Source organism: Chiloscyllium plagiosum, unplaced genomic scaffold (assembly GCF_037043375.1).
Source record: "Chiloscyllium plagiosum isolate Xiang-an unplaced genomic scaffold, Cpla_swu_hap1 HiC_scaffold_9, whole genome shotgun sequence".
NCBI lineage: Eukaryota > Metazoa > Chordata > Chondrichthyes > Orectolobiformes > Hemiscylliidae > Chiloscyllium > Chiloscyllium plagiosum.
In genome coordinates this window covers 55,596,101-55,613,891 of record NW_028270147.1, presented here as the reverse complement: position 1 = coordinate 55,613,891, position 17,791 = coordinate 55,596,101, and the positions used below count along the sequence as shown (strand labels likewise).

General features: G+C 36.9%; 1 protein-coding gene across 7 annotated transcripts in view; it reads right to left on the bottom strand.

Annotated features, from left to right (window-relative positions):
- LOC122554382 (disabled homolog 1) overlaps positions 1-17,791 on the bottom strand; it is a 697,887-nt gene that overhangs the window by 51,099 nt on the left and 628,997 nt on the right. For 6 of the 7 annotated variants that reach the window (XM_043699303.2, XM_087990639.1, XM_043699302.2 and 3 more), the window contains 4 exons: positions 13,961-14,092; positions 13,601-13,720; positions 11,643-11,681; positions 186-245 (listed from right to left, as the gene is read on the bottom strand). In XM_043699303.2, coding sequence (XP_043555238.1) covers positions 186-245; positions 11,643-11,681; positions 13,601-13,720; positions 13,961-14,092 — 351 coding nt within the window. The remainder of the gene's footprint in view (positions 1-185; positions 246-11,642; positions 11,682-13,600; positions 13,721-13,960; positions 14,093-17,791) is intronic. The other variant, XM_043699307.2, reaches the window with a different exon arrangement.

Below are 17,791 nucleotides of genomic sequence, written 5' to 3'. Positions count from 1 at the left end.
TTAAATCAGATAACAAATATCTCTACATTTTGAAATGTAGACTTTCTGGCAGCTTGTAAATTATGAATCATTTTCATTCTGCAGCCATATTTGATTGGCATTTGAATTACTGAGCACAAATCTTTGTGAGAATGTGTCCACCATATTAATCATGAAAATCACTGAAACAGATCAAAAGTTTGTACCTGGTAAATGCTCTCCTCTGTTTCACGGATTGGTTCATGTCCAGCCTCAAATACAATGTACTGTTACATTGGCAGCACAAATGGAAAGCACAAAGGCAAACAGTAGGAAACCACATCATGAATTAAGAAGTAGAAACAAAAATAAAACAGAAGCTAGAGTAAGAGTAGCAATTTCATAATATTTTACAGTGTAGAGAGATGCACAGAGCTACATGTAAGCTTGAAGCACAGAAACAATGGCTATTTACCTTGCTAATCATCTAATAATCCTAGATTGCTGATATTAAGTATACTTTGTATATTGCATTAAGTGTCAAAAAAGCAGGACTCAGAGATTTGAAATTATTAATCATTCATATTTCAATCAAGGCAAATCTTTACCAATGCTCAGCAATACCAGACTCTCTTAGGGGTTTAATCCAACAGTGCAATTTCTCATCAGCTTTCAAAAACAAAATCAAACAGTTCAGATATGAACACTTTAGGCAATGTATAAACATAAACATCTAAACTCTTGAATGTGAAATATTTATTTTAATTAAAGGAAAAATGACTCCATTTTCTAAAAACAACTCTTGTTCATTCTTGGGATCTAGATGTTGCTAGCTAGTATTTATTGTCCATCCATAACTACACTTGAAAAGATATTTATGAGCCATGTTCTTGAATCATTGCAGTCCTTGTGATACACATTAAGTACTTTCGGTAGAAGGTCCAGGCTTTTTACCCAATGACAGTGATGGAACAGAAATATATTTCCAAACCAGGATGGTTTGTGACTTGGAGAAGAACTTGAAGATCTTGTTTTTTCTCATGTGCCTTGTTCTTATATATGGTAGAGGTTGTGGGTTTGGAAGGCACTATCAGAGGAGACTTGGCAAGTCACTGCATTGTATTTTATAGATGGATGCACAGGCAAGCACAGTACATCGATAATCTGGGTAGTGAAGCTTTAAGGTAATGGATCAAGTACCAATCAAGTAGCTTCTTTGTCCTGAATGCATCAAGTTTCTTCATTGCTGTTGGAGCTTTCATTCAGGGATGTGGGCCTTGCATTACCCTACTAACATTGTCTGTTCTGGATGATGGAAAGGCTTTCGGAGATATAGGTGGGACATGGGGGTTATACAACTTGTTGAGTTAATTTAGTTGTCATTGATGATGATTAATGGTGGATTCATTTGGCAATGTTAATGCCATTGATTGTCGATAGAAAATGATTAGGCTCTTTTTTGATTAAAATGATAGTTAAATAGTAATATACAAATTATGAGCAGAATTAGGGCAGTTGGCATTTCAAACCCGCTCCACAATTAAATAAGGTGATGGCTGATCTGTGTTCCAAATTCCACATTCCCATTTGTCTCTAATAATTTGTCATTCCTTTGCCTAACAAGAATCTATATACATTGGTCTTCATTGTCTGACACATGAACACTTGAAACTGTTCTCATCACGTTTGAGACCCAACCCTTTTGTCTGTGTTAATCTGAAGCTGTTTTGAGGTCTAGAGCCCAATATTCCTAATAGAAACCAAACTGAGCAGCAGTGTGCAGGTTATTGCAGAACATTTCATTGATAGCTCAATCATTTTAATGACAATTAAGAGTAGATTTGATGGCAATTAGTGGGTCTGGATTTAGTTTGCTTTTTTTAACCTAGTACAATGTATGCTCAGGCAATTTAAATTACCTTCATCACCTCAGGGACTGGCCTATTTGGACATAGACTTCCAGGACAGATGGGATTTGAACTCTGACTTCTTAGCCCAGACGTAGGGACACTACCAGCATGTCACAAGACATCTATATGTGCTTCTATTTCTACTTAAGGAAGTAACTGACTCAAGCTTCAAAAAATGTTTTACGCGAGCCACTAATTACCTAGCTACAGATCCTCTCAGATCTTGTATATATCTTATTAATGGCTGTGATAAAACTTTGCTTAACTTCAAGATTAGTGTTTTGTTTACTACTGAATTGAAGGAAAATTCTAAATTTTATTACTCCTTAAGATTCTTTCACTCATGCACAAGATGGCCTACAGTCGAACAGAATTGGGGTAAATATCCTGCAGGAAGGTTTGCTGGTGCTGTTGGGAGAGATATAAACTAGAGTGGCAATGGGCTGGGAACCTGTGTGAAAATTCAGGCAGAAAATGGGTGGCAGAAATTTAGTGAATGACACAAAGACAGAGGAAGCAGAGACTAAAAAAAATGTATAGCAGAGGAATATGGCGGTATTAAAACATACATATGTACATGTGAGTACTAAAACAAAAAAAAATTGATACACTGAGGGCACAGATAGACTCATGGTTGCTTCATATCATTACTCTATTGGAAAGTTCGCTTAAAGGAGACAAGATGGCAGCTCAACATTCTTGGATATTGTGTCTTTAAGCAGGATAGATAAGGGGATTAAGAAAAAAAGTGAGGTTGCAGCATTACCGGTTAAAGAATGAATTGCAACTGTGAAGAGGGATGATTTATTAAATGAAGCACCAACTGAAGAAATATAGTTTGAGCTAGGCATGTACGAAAGAACCCCAGTAGTTGGAATGAGTTAGAGAAGCAAATATAGAGGCAAATTTCGGAGTGCAATAATAATCAAGCTTAATAGCTGGGGATTTTAACTACCTAAATATTATCTGGGATGCAAACAGTGTGAAAGGCACAGAAGGTACAAAATTCTTGAACTGCTTTTTTAGCCTTTCAGCTAGCATGTAACCAGTTTAATAACAGAGTTCAATAACAATTCTAGTAGAGTTAGGTTTAGCATCATTATAAAAAGGGACAATGATAGAACGGGAGTAAGAATTCTAAATTGGAGGAAGGCAAGTTTTACAAAGCTCACGGATGACCTGGCAAAAGTAAATTAGATACAGCTACATGAAGGAAAGTCAGTGGCAAATCAATAGGAGGCATTCAATCAATGGGCTGAGTGAACACATCCCAATAAAGAAAAAGGTTAGCAGTATTGCCAAACCTAGAGTTTCCAGGGTTACCCAGAAGCAGGGTAAGTGAACACCGAACAGTAGAGTGTAAAAAATCTGAAGATAACCACTTGATGAAGTTTAGTAGAGTGTGGGAAAAAAAAGAATGAAGTGGAAAAGAACATTAAAGAAGCAAAAAGACACAAATATTACTGGCTGCTTAAATCAAGAGAAATCCAAAAATATATTATCTGCACTCAAGAGCAAGAAGTTGACCCAAGAAAAAGTAGGGCCTATCTGAGATGTATATTGTAACTTGTGATGGATGCAGAGGATATGGACTAGGTTATTATTGAATACCTTGTCTCTGTCTTCACAAAAGAATGAAATTATGCAAACATTCTAGTTAAAGAGGAGTGTGAAATATTAAATAAATTAAGTATAATGAGAAGGAATGTATTGACCTTGAAGGTCAATAAATCAACAGGGCTAAATGACTTGTAGCCTAGGGTGTTAAAAAAAGAAAGAGAGGAAATAACAGATGCTCTGAGGATCATTCTTCAATCCTCATTAGATACAGTCAAGGTAGCAGAAGATTGGAGATCTGTGAATGTCGTGTCAGTTTTCAAAAGGGCTAAGTAAAAAAAAAATTAAAAGTAGGTCTGTTTGACCTGGCTGGTGGGCAAATACTACAGTGAATATTGAGATAAGATAAACAGTTACTTAGAAATGCACAGATTAATCAGACTCAGTCAGCCTGGTTTTGCTAAGGGAAGGTCATACTGGATAAACTTAATTGAATGTTTTGGGGAAGTAGCAAGGAGGATTGATTTTGGTACTGCAGTGGATGTCGTGTACATGGATTCTAGTGACAAGGCAATTGTCAAGGTCCCACAAAGCACATTAGTCAGAAAAATGAAAGCTCATAGGAAATAGGGGAATGTGATGAACTGGTTCTAATTAGCTTAGGGACAGGAAACAAAGTATAATGGTCAACAGATACTTTTGCGAATGGAAAGCTTTTCCATTGATGTAAATCTGGATTAGTGCTGGTTCCCTTTCAGCCTGTGGTACATATTAATGATTTAGGCTTAAATCCAGAAGGCATGATTGAAAAACTTTCATGCAACAAAAAAATTGGTCATGTAGTTAGCAGTGAAGCAGATGACTCTTGACTGCAGAATGATACAAAATAGTTTGGTTGAATGAGTGAAAAAGTGGCAAATTAAATTCATCCAAAGAAGTGAATGGTAATGTACTTGAGGAGGGCAAACAAAGGGTTACACAATAAATGGAAGCATATTGAGATGTAGAGAATTTTGGATGCATGTTCATCTATCCCTGAAGGTGGCAGAACAGGAAGTTGTTTTTTCAGTGGGTGCAATATCAAATACAATGTTAAAAATCACACAACACCAGGTTATAGTCCAACATGTTTAATTGGAAGCACACTAGCTTTCGGAGCGCGCTTCTTCATCAGGTGATTGATGAATCACCTGATGAAGGAGCGTCGCTCTGAAAGCTAGTGTGCTTCCAATTAAACCTGTTGGACTATAACCTGGTGTTATGTGATTTTTAACTTTGTCCACCCCAGTCCAACACCGGCATCTCCAAATCATCAAATACAAAAGCTGAGATGCAATACTGGAACTATATAAAACATTGGTTAGGCTACAGCTGGAGTTTTGTGTACAGTTCTAGTCACCTTATTACAAAAAAGACATAATTTCTTCAGGGAGAAAATAGAAAGGATTTACAGGAAAGTGTTTGAGGAGAAAGTGAGGACTGCAGATGCTGGAGATCAGAGCTGAAAATGTGTTGCTGGAAAAGCGCAGCAGGTCAGGCAGCATCCAGGGAACAGGAGAATCGACGTTTCGGGTTCCTGAAGAAGGGCTTATGCCCGAAACGTCGATTCTCCTGTTCCCTGGATGCTGCCTGACCTGCTGCGCTTTTCCAGCAACACATTTTCAGTTCACAGGAAAGTTGCCAGGGCTTGAAAATTGTAGCTTTCAAGAAAGATAAGATAGGCTAGAATTGGTTTGCCTAAAACAGAGAAAGCTGAGATGTGACCTAATTAAAGTGTACAAAATAATGAGGAGCTTGGGGGGATAGACAGGGTAAGACCTGCTTCCCTGAGTAGATGGTCAGTTAATAGGGGCGTAGGTTTAAGGTGATTAATAGAAAATTAGAGGTGATATGATTTGGAAAAATCATTCAGAGCAGAGTTGGTGTTTGGAATTTGCTGCTTAGTTTAAGGATTGACATGGAAACCTTCAACTCATTTTAAAGGAATTAGAATTTGCACCCAAAGTGCCATAATCTGCAAGGCTATGGATCAGATGCTGGAAAGTAGGATTGGAATGAGTAGCTATAGCTGGTATGATACAATGGTCATATCTTTATCTCTGGGTCAGAAGGCCCAACTTCAAGTCCCACCTGCTCGAGAGGTGTGTAATGATACATCTGAACAAGTTGTTACAATAACTAGAACGAATTGTAGTTTATTCAGCTGGCACAGACCTGATAGGCTAAATTGCCTCTTTCTGTGTTGTAGCTATGCAATGATTGTCTAATTCAATGCCAGTATTGTCACTGTGTTATAACAACCTAGCTGGAGGTGTAGCCAATTCTGGATCACAAGTCATCATCACTATCATGGGAATGTTGTCTGTTTACAGAGCTTTTGTTGCACAACTCAACTGTTCCTTGACATCATGGTAAGTGTTTAAAAGGCAATTATGTTGGTGGTGACATCAGGGGTGGTCATGGCTGAAGATAGTTACAAATGATTCAGCCTTGTCCTTTTCAATGATATGGTGTCCCCAACGTCTTTGAGGTTGGGGATGTTCTTGATTTCCTCTTTCCCATTAATTTTTAACTATTCACCACATTTCATGATTGAAAGTGGCAGAACTGCAGATCTTAGAGCTGACATTGATTATGGGTCATTCAGCCCTTTATACACAGTTAATTACAAAGTGAACACTATTCTTCAAATTGATCTTTATGATTTTTTCACCTTTTTTCACGACAATTGTAGCACTTGCTGAAAGATTAAACTGTTCATAGAGTGTAACTTCAATGACCACAGTGATACAATAGTAGTTATTAAAATGTTCCTCATGAATGTGTGAGCTCGAATATTGGTTGTTGAGTTGATATTTACAATAGGAATCACCAAACCAGTCGTTACTATCATCCGCAAGTCTGCATTACCAGCAGAGTTGTGGAGAAATGATAAGGAACTTCGGCCAAGTCTTGAGGTTCTAAAGATAGTTTTAGTGATTCTATTGCCACTGATCGATATCAAGTAACTCAAGAGAGGCTGCGATCTAATTTGGGCCAATCCTCTATAATTCAGCTATACACTGAATAAACCTGTTGGCCATTAGGGGAACTTTAATGTTCTGTTACATATAATATTATACACCTTTTGCGCACCAGAGATTTTTTTTTTTGCTTATCAATTAACAAGCCATGACACACAGATATATATCAGGGATACTGTAAACAAATTATCATGGATTAAGTTACAGTATGGCTATAAATGAGTCCTCCTCAGGACTTCAACAACTAATGCACTTATCTAATTAACCCAAGCTCAGCTTTGTTACCTTCCAAGTTAAGTGATGGAAATTAGTATTCAAATAATAGTTATTGATATATCTGTGACAGAGATTTAATTGGGCATTGGAAGGTGGTGTGTGGTTCCATGCAATGTATACATCTTAAAATTCATTCATAAGAAAAAGGTAATTTTTGATATTAAATGACCAAAGCAGAGGTATCACATTCTGCTGAGTATGCAATGCATCTTGATACCATCGTTCCAACTGAATATAAGGGCTGTTACACATATGGTTCTGTGAGTTGATCTGTAAAGCTTTTAAACTGATTCTGCCTCTACCAAAGAGCAAAGTCAAGGGATGGAAAAATAATTGAGTAGAAGAGATAGCTGGATAGAAGGAAGTGATGCGAAACAAAACAACAGAGTGTAATACAGCTAGATTGGATGAAAAATGGTTGAACAAAAGAAGTGCAAATGAAAATAAATTTACAGCATGCTACATAGAAGACACATATGATAGAAGATACATGACAGATTGTTAAAAATAAATGAAAATATTAAATATAAATAACTAGAAATTCCTCAACTCACTGCACCTATTTTATGGGCAAAGTTGTAGTGTGTATTTTTTAAAATTCTTCAATACATTGTTGGTGTCACTGGCAAAACCAGCATTTGTTATTCATCCCTAACTGCTCTTATACCGTTTGGTCATTTCAGAGGGCAGTTAACAGTCAACCATGTTATTCTGGATATGGAGTCCCATGTCGGCCAGATCAGGTAAGAAGTCATCTGGTTTTCCATTAACTGGCAAATTAGTAGACAGTATAAGTACTTGCTGTTCAGTTAAGGATGATAGTTTTATTGTCAGAGGTAGAAAGGCCAATGGGAGGTCCTCTGCATGGCAGGAAAATCAGTCTGTCATTGCAGGTAGGGCAAGAGAGATGTCATCTCCACTTGTGGCACACTAACAACATTTTAAAAAAGATTTGACCACAACTGCCTTGTTATCATTGCGAGGGGAAACCACTCTGTATTTGTTGCCAGGCAGGTGGGGAAGCTTTAGAATCATCCTGAATTGCTGGTCTCATGGTGTCGTCCAGTCCTTTTACACTATGGCTACTGGTACTACACAAGGCATGCAGACCAATCAGTATTTTTGAGTGAGACTTTGATCAATAATCTGGATTGTGCTGATCATTATCATGGAGGAGAACGTGAGGACTTTTATCTCTGATAATTATCATAACTAACCAGGAATTCATTACAAAACTGAGGCTGAGCTTACTCATCTCATTGGTTGATTTTAATTTCTGGTTAGGGATGTGGCCCAATGAATAGTGGCATGTCCATGAGTTGCATCAGAGAAGTCCAGCCTTTTTCCACATTTCAATGAGTGACTTTTGCACAAAACATCCTGGAACTAATTGGGATGTGGCTGCTTTGGGGAGTGTTTTATTTTAAATTAAGGCATTATATAAAATCAGAAGACCGCCACCATGGACGGACCAAAGATACGGTCCTAAAAGAGGTTGTCAGAGGTGTTGTTTTTCAGATGAGATGTTAAGACGAGACCCTCCATAATGCTCATGTGGATGTAAAGGATCTCTTGGTAGTATTCTGAAGATGAGAAGAGGAATTATTCCCTGTGTCTTTGTCTGTATTTATCTCTCAATCAATACTGCATTAGTAGAACATCTAGTCATTATCAAACCATGTGATCTTGCTGTGCACGATATGGCTACACATTTCATACATTCGGAACGTATGACTTAGGAGCAGGAGTAGGCCAACCAACTCTGAGTCTGTTCCACTATTCAATAAGGCTAGAGCTGATTTGATTCTTGTCTTAATTCCATTTTCCTATATGTCCCACATAATTCTTGGCTTCCTTGTGTAGGACTCAAAGTTAAACAATCTATTTCACAGAATATCTTGGAGAAGTTGAGGTTAAAAATGCAATTATGCTATCAAATACTTAATTTAAGTGATATCAAAGACCCCAGTTTTCACCATGGTAGACAGCTGCTCTGATGGAGCAAAAATGTCAAAAAAAAGTTATGAATCTCATGTTCTCACCCCAAAGCAAGTATTTCTTGTTTTCTCGCAGGTGCGATTTGGAGCAGGCATAGTTTCTCCTTGTAAAATTCCTGGAGACAGCTGGCCACTTGAAGGACAAGCAACCTCCACTGACATTTCGGAGGATGACAGACTCAATGCCAGCTCCACATCCAGCAAGTGACCGAGGCAGGGTAACTCCAGCTTTCACTCTCATCAAAAAGAATCTTATTTCGGAACAAAATTCTAGCTGCCTGTCAGTAACATTATCAATCTGTTAATATCCCTTTTACTCGACACTACGTAAACACAAGTCTATTACTTTCATATGTCACTTTAGGATCACCTAAAAGAAGTACCCAAAAGAATTTAAACAGTGGTCAAAAATGATCAGGGAACATAATTATAAAACATTTACTGTTATTTTCTTCTCATATGACTATTGGGTAAATTTCTCTGACAATTATTAGAACATCATGATTCTCTCATCGGATGTGGCCTAGATGGGTGGCAGTGAATTACATTAGAATGTCCTCTCCATTTAAGTTGGAATATCTTACAGCCAGAAACTGAAAGCTTAAACTAACTGGCAAATATGAGTCTGAAGGAGAATCAACCATAGTTTTCAGAGGTGAGTTAGCTGTTTGAGTTGGATTGCTGGGCTTGCCCAGTATATTTTATGAAACAAAATCGCTAATACCACATATTAGGTCTGACACATATCTTCTGGAGGATTACATTTCTTTCATTGTTACTTCAGTCAGCCTTTGAAGGATCACTGAAAAACAATCAGTGTTAAAAACTGTTTGATGGAAGATAGGTCTTTTAATGCTGTCGAATCGATTCTGAGGAGGCTCATAAAGACAGCAAGTTCAATGCAGTTAGATAACGCAAGTAAAAACATGGCTGCTTACGGTAGGAACATTTTCGGACTCATTTTGCTTGCAAAATACCTTGCCAATGGTTGCACTGCCTATAAAATTTCATCCATTGAAATCAACAAATGGATAATCATGAGCTGTGTAACTATGACTTCTCAGTTGTACAGTCAGTGGGTGAGTCTCCATGTTATCAGTTTAACTTAACTCTTTTGAAAGGATATTACAGTTAATCCAGAGAGACCTCAACTCAGTTAACTAAGGTAAAGAAAGAACTCGTCAGGACTGTGGTGAATACTCAAGGGACTAGGAGACCTTTATCTTCATCTTCATTAATAACACATATAATGACCTCAAGAGGACCTAATATGCTTTACAGTCATTACATCACTTTCACAGCATCACCATTATTGTGTAGGCAAATGTAACAGCCAATTAATACACAGAGGTTCTAAAGAATAACAATGAGATTAATAATTGTTTTGGGAAAGAGAAATCCTCTAATGATCTTCAAGGGCAGCACGGTGGCACAAGGGCAGCATGGTGGCACAGTGGTTAGCACTGCTGCCTCACAGCGCCAGAGACCCGGGTTCAATTCCCGACTCAGGCGACTGACTGTGGAGTTTGCACATTCTCCCCGTGTCTGCGTGGGTTTCCTCTGGGTGCTCTGGTTTCCTCCCACAGTCCAAAGATGTGCAGGTCAGGTGAATTGGCCATGCTAAATTGTCCGTAGTGTTAGGTAAGGGGTAAATGTAGGGGTATGGGTGGTTTGCGCTTCGGCGGGTCGGTGTGGACTTGTTGGGCCGAAGGGCCTGTTTCCACACTGTAAGTAATCTAATCTAAGTTCTGCCATGTGCCTTATGCATCCACATCAGAGCACAGACAGAGCCTCAATTTAACATTTCATCTAACCAATAGTTGCTCTGCTGTACAACACTCAATAAAGCATTGTAGTGGAAATTGAATCATTACTTTCTGACTCGAAGTAAAGTACTGTCTAACACTGAGCCAAAACAGACAGGAAGATAGAATTGAAAACTATCTAGCATGCCCCTATTGACAAAGTGTTTGTTTTGGATCCAATTAATCCAACAACTAAGTTGCAGTTGTAGTTTGATCAGTCTGCCCTTAAGCAGATATATTTGATTTTATTCATGCAGTAGACTGCCAGCGAGGCATTTATTGCCCATCCCTAATTGCCCTTAAAAATGTAGTGATGAGTTTCCTTCTTGAATTGCTAATTTAGTGTAGGAAGACCCATAATGCTGTTATATCTTTTGTAAGCTTGAGAAATAATTATTTGGTTCAGGAGGTTTCAATCAACAGCTTACTGTAAATACTTTAGTTCTGTGGAGCCATTCACTTGGCTAAAGAGGGAAACATTTCCACCTACAGTATTCTGAGTTACTATCTAGTCACATCTGTTGGAAAGTATATTCATAATAGATAAGTAGATAAGCTGAGGCTTGTTTGATTACTGTTATTCACTAATATTGACTATTTGGGTAAGGAATGCAGATGGGTTATCAGGAAATGTACAGCATGATTGATTCTTTCTAAGAAATGGAACATGAAATGAGAGGGAATACAAGAAACAGAAAATGAGGGAAATGGAGCGATATACAGTTCAATATGAACCTGGTGAAACCTTAACAAGGATAAAGTTATGTTGTAAATGTGATTTTCTCAAAAATGGAAAAAAGGTGTTGTACTTGTTTCATTTACACAATCAAAATTTCATTGCATCTGATTTTTAGACAAGACTAAGATAATCAATGGGTGCCAGTCCATGTAAACACTTGAAAGATTGTGAAACCTAGCTTGTTGCAGTATGCACCTATTGAAAATCAAATTGTGACGTCCTATCTTCCCAATAGGTGTAATAATATTAAACCAACTACAAATAGAATCAAGAAGCAAATTTACTGAAATGTATCCCTTTATCTTGAAGGTAATAGGTAAACCTCTTAACTATATTACCTTTGTTTTTCAATATTGTGATAAGATTCCCAAAATTACCTGATAGACAGGATCTTCCACATCTTCCTCCAAAATTGTCTGAATTAGAATAAGTCAGAAATGCAAAGGGAGAGAAAATCAGCAGAAGTATCAGACAAAACATATTTGAGGAAAGATGCATACGACAGGATTGCAAAGTAGAAAGTTGCAGTTATTTAAATACACTATTCAATTAAAAGCTATTCTTGTTTCTGAATTATAATTTGAAACAATTAAAACTATCATTGATTTGTATGATTTCTTCACGTTCATCTTGTGTCTTGTATGCTCAGTAAGAATGAATATTTTGTACATTAGATCATTACACCCCCTCAACCTAAGTAATAAGACTGAGAGTAGGTTAATGTAAAGCATAGTTTCAATTAATCAATGGCTTTACCTCAACAGTAAAATTTGAAGAAAATTCCTAATTGTGCCAATATATCAATTAATACTCTACCTTGTACCTTCTGTAAAAAAGACTACATAGTCTGTTTAAGATCAACCTATTATTGGTATAAGAATGGTCATACATTATAGGACATCCATCTGTTGGGAACTGAGTTGAGGTGATCAGAATATGTAATAGGGTTCAAAAATGAAAGGCATCTTGCCAAATTAATTCCAACTATAGGCTTCAAAGAGAATTTGCCAAAACTTTATACTTGACCTTGACCTATGCGCAGTTGCTGGAAAGATAATACTTAGATAGATACAGCTCCTAAATTGCACCATTAAAGAGGTTGAGGTAGCAGCAGAGTAGCTGAGGAATGATTAAGAATAGTACAAAAAAGCAATGAGAGCAAAACTGGTCCATATATGGTCGGCATGGACTGGTTGGACTGAAGGGTCTGTTTCCATGCTGTACATCTCTGACTCTATGATTCTATAATTGGAGGTCCTTCTATTAGAGGTAAACTGAAACAAGGTAGCCATATTTGGAGGTGATGGCCATTCTCCATTAAACTTTCTTGAGGGACATTAATGATTAAGACAATTACAATGCTTGATTTTCTCCAACCTGACTACAGATAATACATAGATTACTGATAATTAACCATCAAGCAGAGTAAAGAAAACCCTCAGTTTGGATCTCTTCTACCTTCTTGGAGGCATCATTTAAGCATTATACATAATTTGCACGTTTTCTCACAAATATTCTCTCATTGTATTGTTGGTTGAAGTAAACATTGTGGAATTGGGACTGGAACTTCTGAGATACTCTTAGTTGCATATACAGGAGGTTTCTCTGTGGTATTAGAAGCTATTTGTGCTCACAATAGTAGTTGCTTTTGTAAAGTATTAAACTTTTCTGGTTTGTTGAGCTCAGGAATTATATTTGAAAAAATACATTGAAGAGATAAAAAGGTGATAACTTCCTTACTTAGAAAAATGATCCATAAGATTTTGTTACTTTACAGAATTTGACAAACCATCCTAGTGGCGTTTGTACATCTGAGAAATATTAATGTTATTTATGTTGCAGCAACACCACTGAACTCATTTTTCCTGTCTCACAAAAATCATTTCATGCAGAAATACAGCACTGCCTAAAAAGTGCAAAACAAAAATTCATGGAGTACTTCACACATCTGTAAAGTGTCCTGGAAATCAATGTGAACTTCCAGAATATACATAAGAAACTGAAATTATCAAAACCTCCTTGCCAGGCTAACAATACCACATACTGCTCTGACAGATGAAGAACACAAACTGCTAAATGATTGGAACAAACCTGTAATTAAAATATTAAATTGATGGTATAAATAAAAATAAATAAAGCTATCATATAGATAATTACCAGAGAGTTATGTTTCTTCTAAAGAAGTACAATTAATTAAAGTAACTATTTTATAAACAAAGATTTTTAATTTGTTTTCCGTTAATCATTAACTACATTGCAAGAAATGGTTAGTAGACGGAATGTTGTCAGTTCAGTTCTTCATCTTCACACTATTGAAGGATGTGGATATTTTTACCTGATAGACTGCTTGCTCACATTGTTTGTCCTTTTGTGCCATTTTCTCCTTCTCTTCTCGAAGTTTCAGTTCATAGATGAGTTGAAAGAGATCACGTAGGTCAAGAATTACAGGTTCAGCCTAACATCAAAATAAGAGTAAAGATTGTATGATGTATACAGTACAGGTTTACTTAGCACTAGAGGTTGTTACATGAACGTATCTAGGTCTGCTTCACTTATAGTATGGTTAAAAAAAGTCAACAACCATATGTTATTAACTGTTAAATGCAATGTTTCTATTTATTTTAGATGGTGTTTATTCCACAGCTATGTTAATATGATGCTGAGAAAATATTTTTAAAAGAAAATTCACACTCACTGCTTGGGATGTCTTTATTGCCACGAAGCGGTGATTCCCTTCTTTGCCACAAATATAACCAAAGGCGCGGTGATCAGTGATGTCCTTGGCAATGTATGATACTTCATGAACTGCATGGTGATGCTGCATAGCCTGTGAGAATGAGCAGAGTATCTTTTACACAAAGAAATGGATTATGCGAGGGGAATGGATTCTGGAATGTTGGGATAGAACTGTACCATGAAGTGTCATCCTGCTATATATACTTCAGAAAGGTCACATGTTGGATCCACCAGTGTTGAGTTAGTTGATCTCTACTTGGCCATGAGGAGGATGCTAACTATTTAGCATTTGTGAGCTAGAGGAGATAAAAATCCCACTCTTGTCTATTGGTGATTGGACCCAACCAGGAAGTATGTAGTTTGATTTTGAAGGGTAAATTGTGCATGAAAGTAGAAAAGTCTTGGTACAACTGTATAGGGCAGGAAAGAAACTGTACCTTAGGAAGAAAGTTTCTAATATATTGCTACAAAAAGACTCATTTTGTGAAAGCGTTTTGTTTTGCAAATCATTAGAATAATTTGCAAGTGTAATAATTCAAGGTGAAAATTAACATAGATACTACATAAAAGATGAGTGCTGATTTGATGACAGGTGCACTCTAATTGGTAGAAGTATTTCCATGGAAAAAATGTCAAATGATGATGACTGACAGTTAATTGCCAGTCTCTGTTTACATTTTAAACCAAGGCAAGTTGACACTGGTTGTTCAGAACATTTCCTTTGGAAGTGAACCAGCAAATTGCTATTACCTGTTTGTTGAGTTGTAACAGACACAGTGCATTTACATGTTTCTTCTGTCTGCAAAGGACAGGTCCCTATTTATTAATATATATGTATGTGCAAGCATGGAACATTGCAAGTCCCGACAGACAATCCTTAATTGGTTGTGAGTGTAATTCTTTGCACACTCTGGATTACCAGTAAATATTGTTCAATTGCACAATCACATCTAATGTTGTACACTGTGTTGTGAGTTTTGCAAGCATATATTGGTGGGATATGGACAATACCTTGCTTGTTGTGAACAGGTGAAAGGACATGCTGTTTGATGTAATCATTCAGTTTTTGGGATATATGGCCTATAGATGTATTATCACACCAGCACAAGGGATGGAAAATGAAATAGTTTTAGGAAACAGGCAGAAGGATACCCAAAATAATGAAGGAAGAAAGCAAGAATCTCAAAGCGATATACTGAAAAAGAATATGTTTCCATTGTAATAAGGCTAGACATTTAGAAGCCATTTGCTGGAACTTAAGTGGGAGATTAATTGCAGTAGTAGAAAGGGGCAGATTTTTGTGGATGTTTGCACATTCTCCCCTTGCCTGCATAGGTTTCCTCCGGGTGCTCCGGCTTACTCTCATAGTCCAAAGATGTGCAGATTAGGTGAACTGGCCATCCTAAATAGCCCATAGTGTTCAGGGATGTTTAGGTTAGATGCATCAGTCGGGGGAAATGTAGAGTGATTGGGTAAGGGAATAGGTCTGGATGGGATACTCTTTGGAGGGTCGGTTGGGCCAAATGATCTGTTTCCACACTGTCGGGATTCTATGATGAAAACCTGAGGAATTTTCAGAAACTGGTTTGCCAGGAAAGGAATTGAAGTTATACAAATAGAATCTAAAAGAAAAGAAGAGATAGCTTAGGACAACGAAGAAAGTTCTTCCTCAATTATTGATAAAATAGAATCAGAACATTCAAGATTCTGAATATATTATTTTCAAAGGAAAAGGTACTTCCTTAATCTTCTACTCAAGGAGATAAACCAAACAGATACTAAAAAAAAGGGAAGCAATCCAGTTCCTGAAGCTCGCTGATGATATTATTGTCTTTCAGAGGGGTTAAGGGAGAAAATATTAATTTGAGGTATATATGGAGGTTACAACTGATCCCAATTATAGAATTGAAGTAAAGAATGATTGGTAAATAGAGTTGGAGTTATACATAAATCCCAATAACAGGAATCTTTTTGATTTTATTGTTAGGGATGACCTGGTTAGTTCAAAAATATTGGTTTCACAATGAGTTTTGGAAAACTCAGGGGAAGTAAAGGAAACTGAGATGTTGTAGGAGGAACATCCTGGATTGTTTCTTGACTGTGTTGTAACTAGATCTCAGACTCACAAAAGTAGAAAGGAAGAGGAGGTGTCCATGCAAAATGGAGATGATGGCAATTTGGTTATCTGACTATACTTTCAAATAGTTCACAAAAAACAATGAAGGTAAAGAGAATGAGGCTGACCTATTTAGCCCATCTTCATTAATAGAAACAGAATAGGTAGGTCCTGAGTTGAGACAATTGTGTCAAGCAATCTACTCAGGAGTTGGATTAGAATTAATACCTGAATGTTATTATTTAAAAGACAAAACGTTCATGAGGAAATGCAGACTACTTCAAATGGCAGCCAATGAAGAACGAGGAATAATGCATCTGGTGGTAGTTCCATTGAGTATATCGTAACAAAATTTTATGGTTTGCTCAAAATTCAAATGGCAGGTCACATTGGTATTTGGAAAACACCAGCAATTGAAAAATACTCAAATGAAGAAAAATAGAGCAGATAAAAGGCCCAAAGTTAGAATTTTGTTTCTGGAAACAAGCTCTGTTATCTATCTCTTGGGAACCATTAAAAGTGAAGTTCACTGGACATTATTCAATCCATAAGAAACTTAGCGAGTACTCTAAACAGGATGAAATATCAGGAGTGTATCATAATAATATATTACAGCCATAGAATGACAGGGACAGTAGCAAGAAAGTAGTGTATGTAAAGTCATGAAAGAAATAGGGATTGAAATCAGAATGATTTAAAAAATGAATCAGAAATTGAAAATTCAAAACATGACCCTCTAATAATCAAACTGAATAATAATAATAATATTTAGATAATGCTTAAAAAGTTGGATGGAGTATAAAGCTATTTCCCAGTAACATATTGGTGACTTATGAAAGTTATTCTCGAGACAAAGATTTATTCCAGTAAAAAGGCTAGGAAAAATGTCACTGGCTACACATTCTGTTAATCATTGTTAAAATATTTGCAAACACCTCAGCCTCAACTCTAGCACACACAAAATTAACTCTGCCATCACTTATGATGGGAATGTTCATTAGCAATTCTGCTCCCATTGGCTGTCTGTATTCAAAATTGTTCATGATTCTATGTGGGAAGTCAGAGCTTTAGTCTGATCCATTGGTTGTATAGCACATGCTATTTTTACTATCTAAGATGCCTTTCATCTAATATTTCATCTTCACCGGATTAGTACCTCATTTATAGTTTTGCCTGCTGCTGTTCCTCCTGGCGTGCTTTTCAACATTGCTCACTAAACACAAGGTTGCTCCTTGATGTAATAGTAATGGTGGGGGAAATGAGGGAATTGTTTTGCTGATTAGTTGATTAAAGTTTTGCAGATGTTGATGGTCAATAGCTGCTCGACATGTTCTGATTCTATCATATTTATTACATGGCAGAGTCAAACAACATAATGCAAGGTGTTCTTATAGTAAAGTTAGGACTTTATCTCTACAAGGATTGAGAGGTTGTCACTCCTACTAATATTTTCAGGAAAAGATGCATCTATGGAAAGCAGATTGATGAGGATAAGGAGTCAGGTTTTCCCTTGTGTTGCTCTCCCCACATTCCACAAGCGCAGTCTGGTAGATATGTCCATGAGGATATGACTAGCTTCTTCCAAGCGAGGTTCAAGCATTGGCCATAGTTTGACCTAATTGCGTGAGACTTCATGGAGTCTGGAGTCATTATTGAAGTTTTCCATGCTCTCCT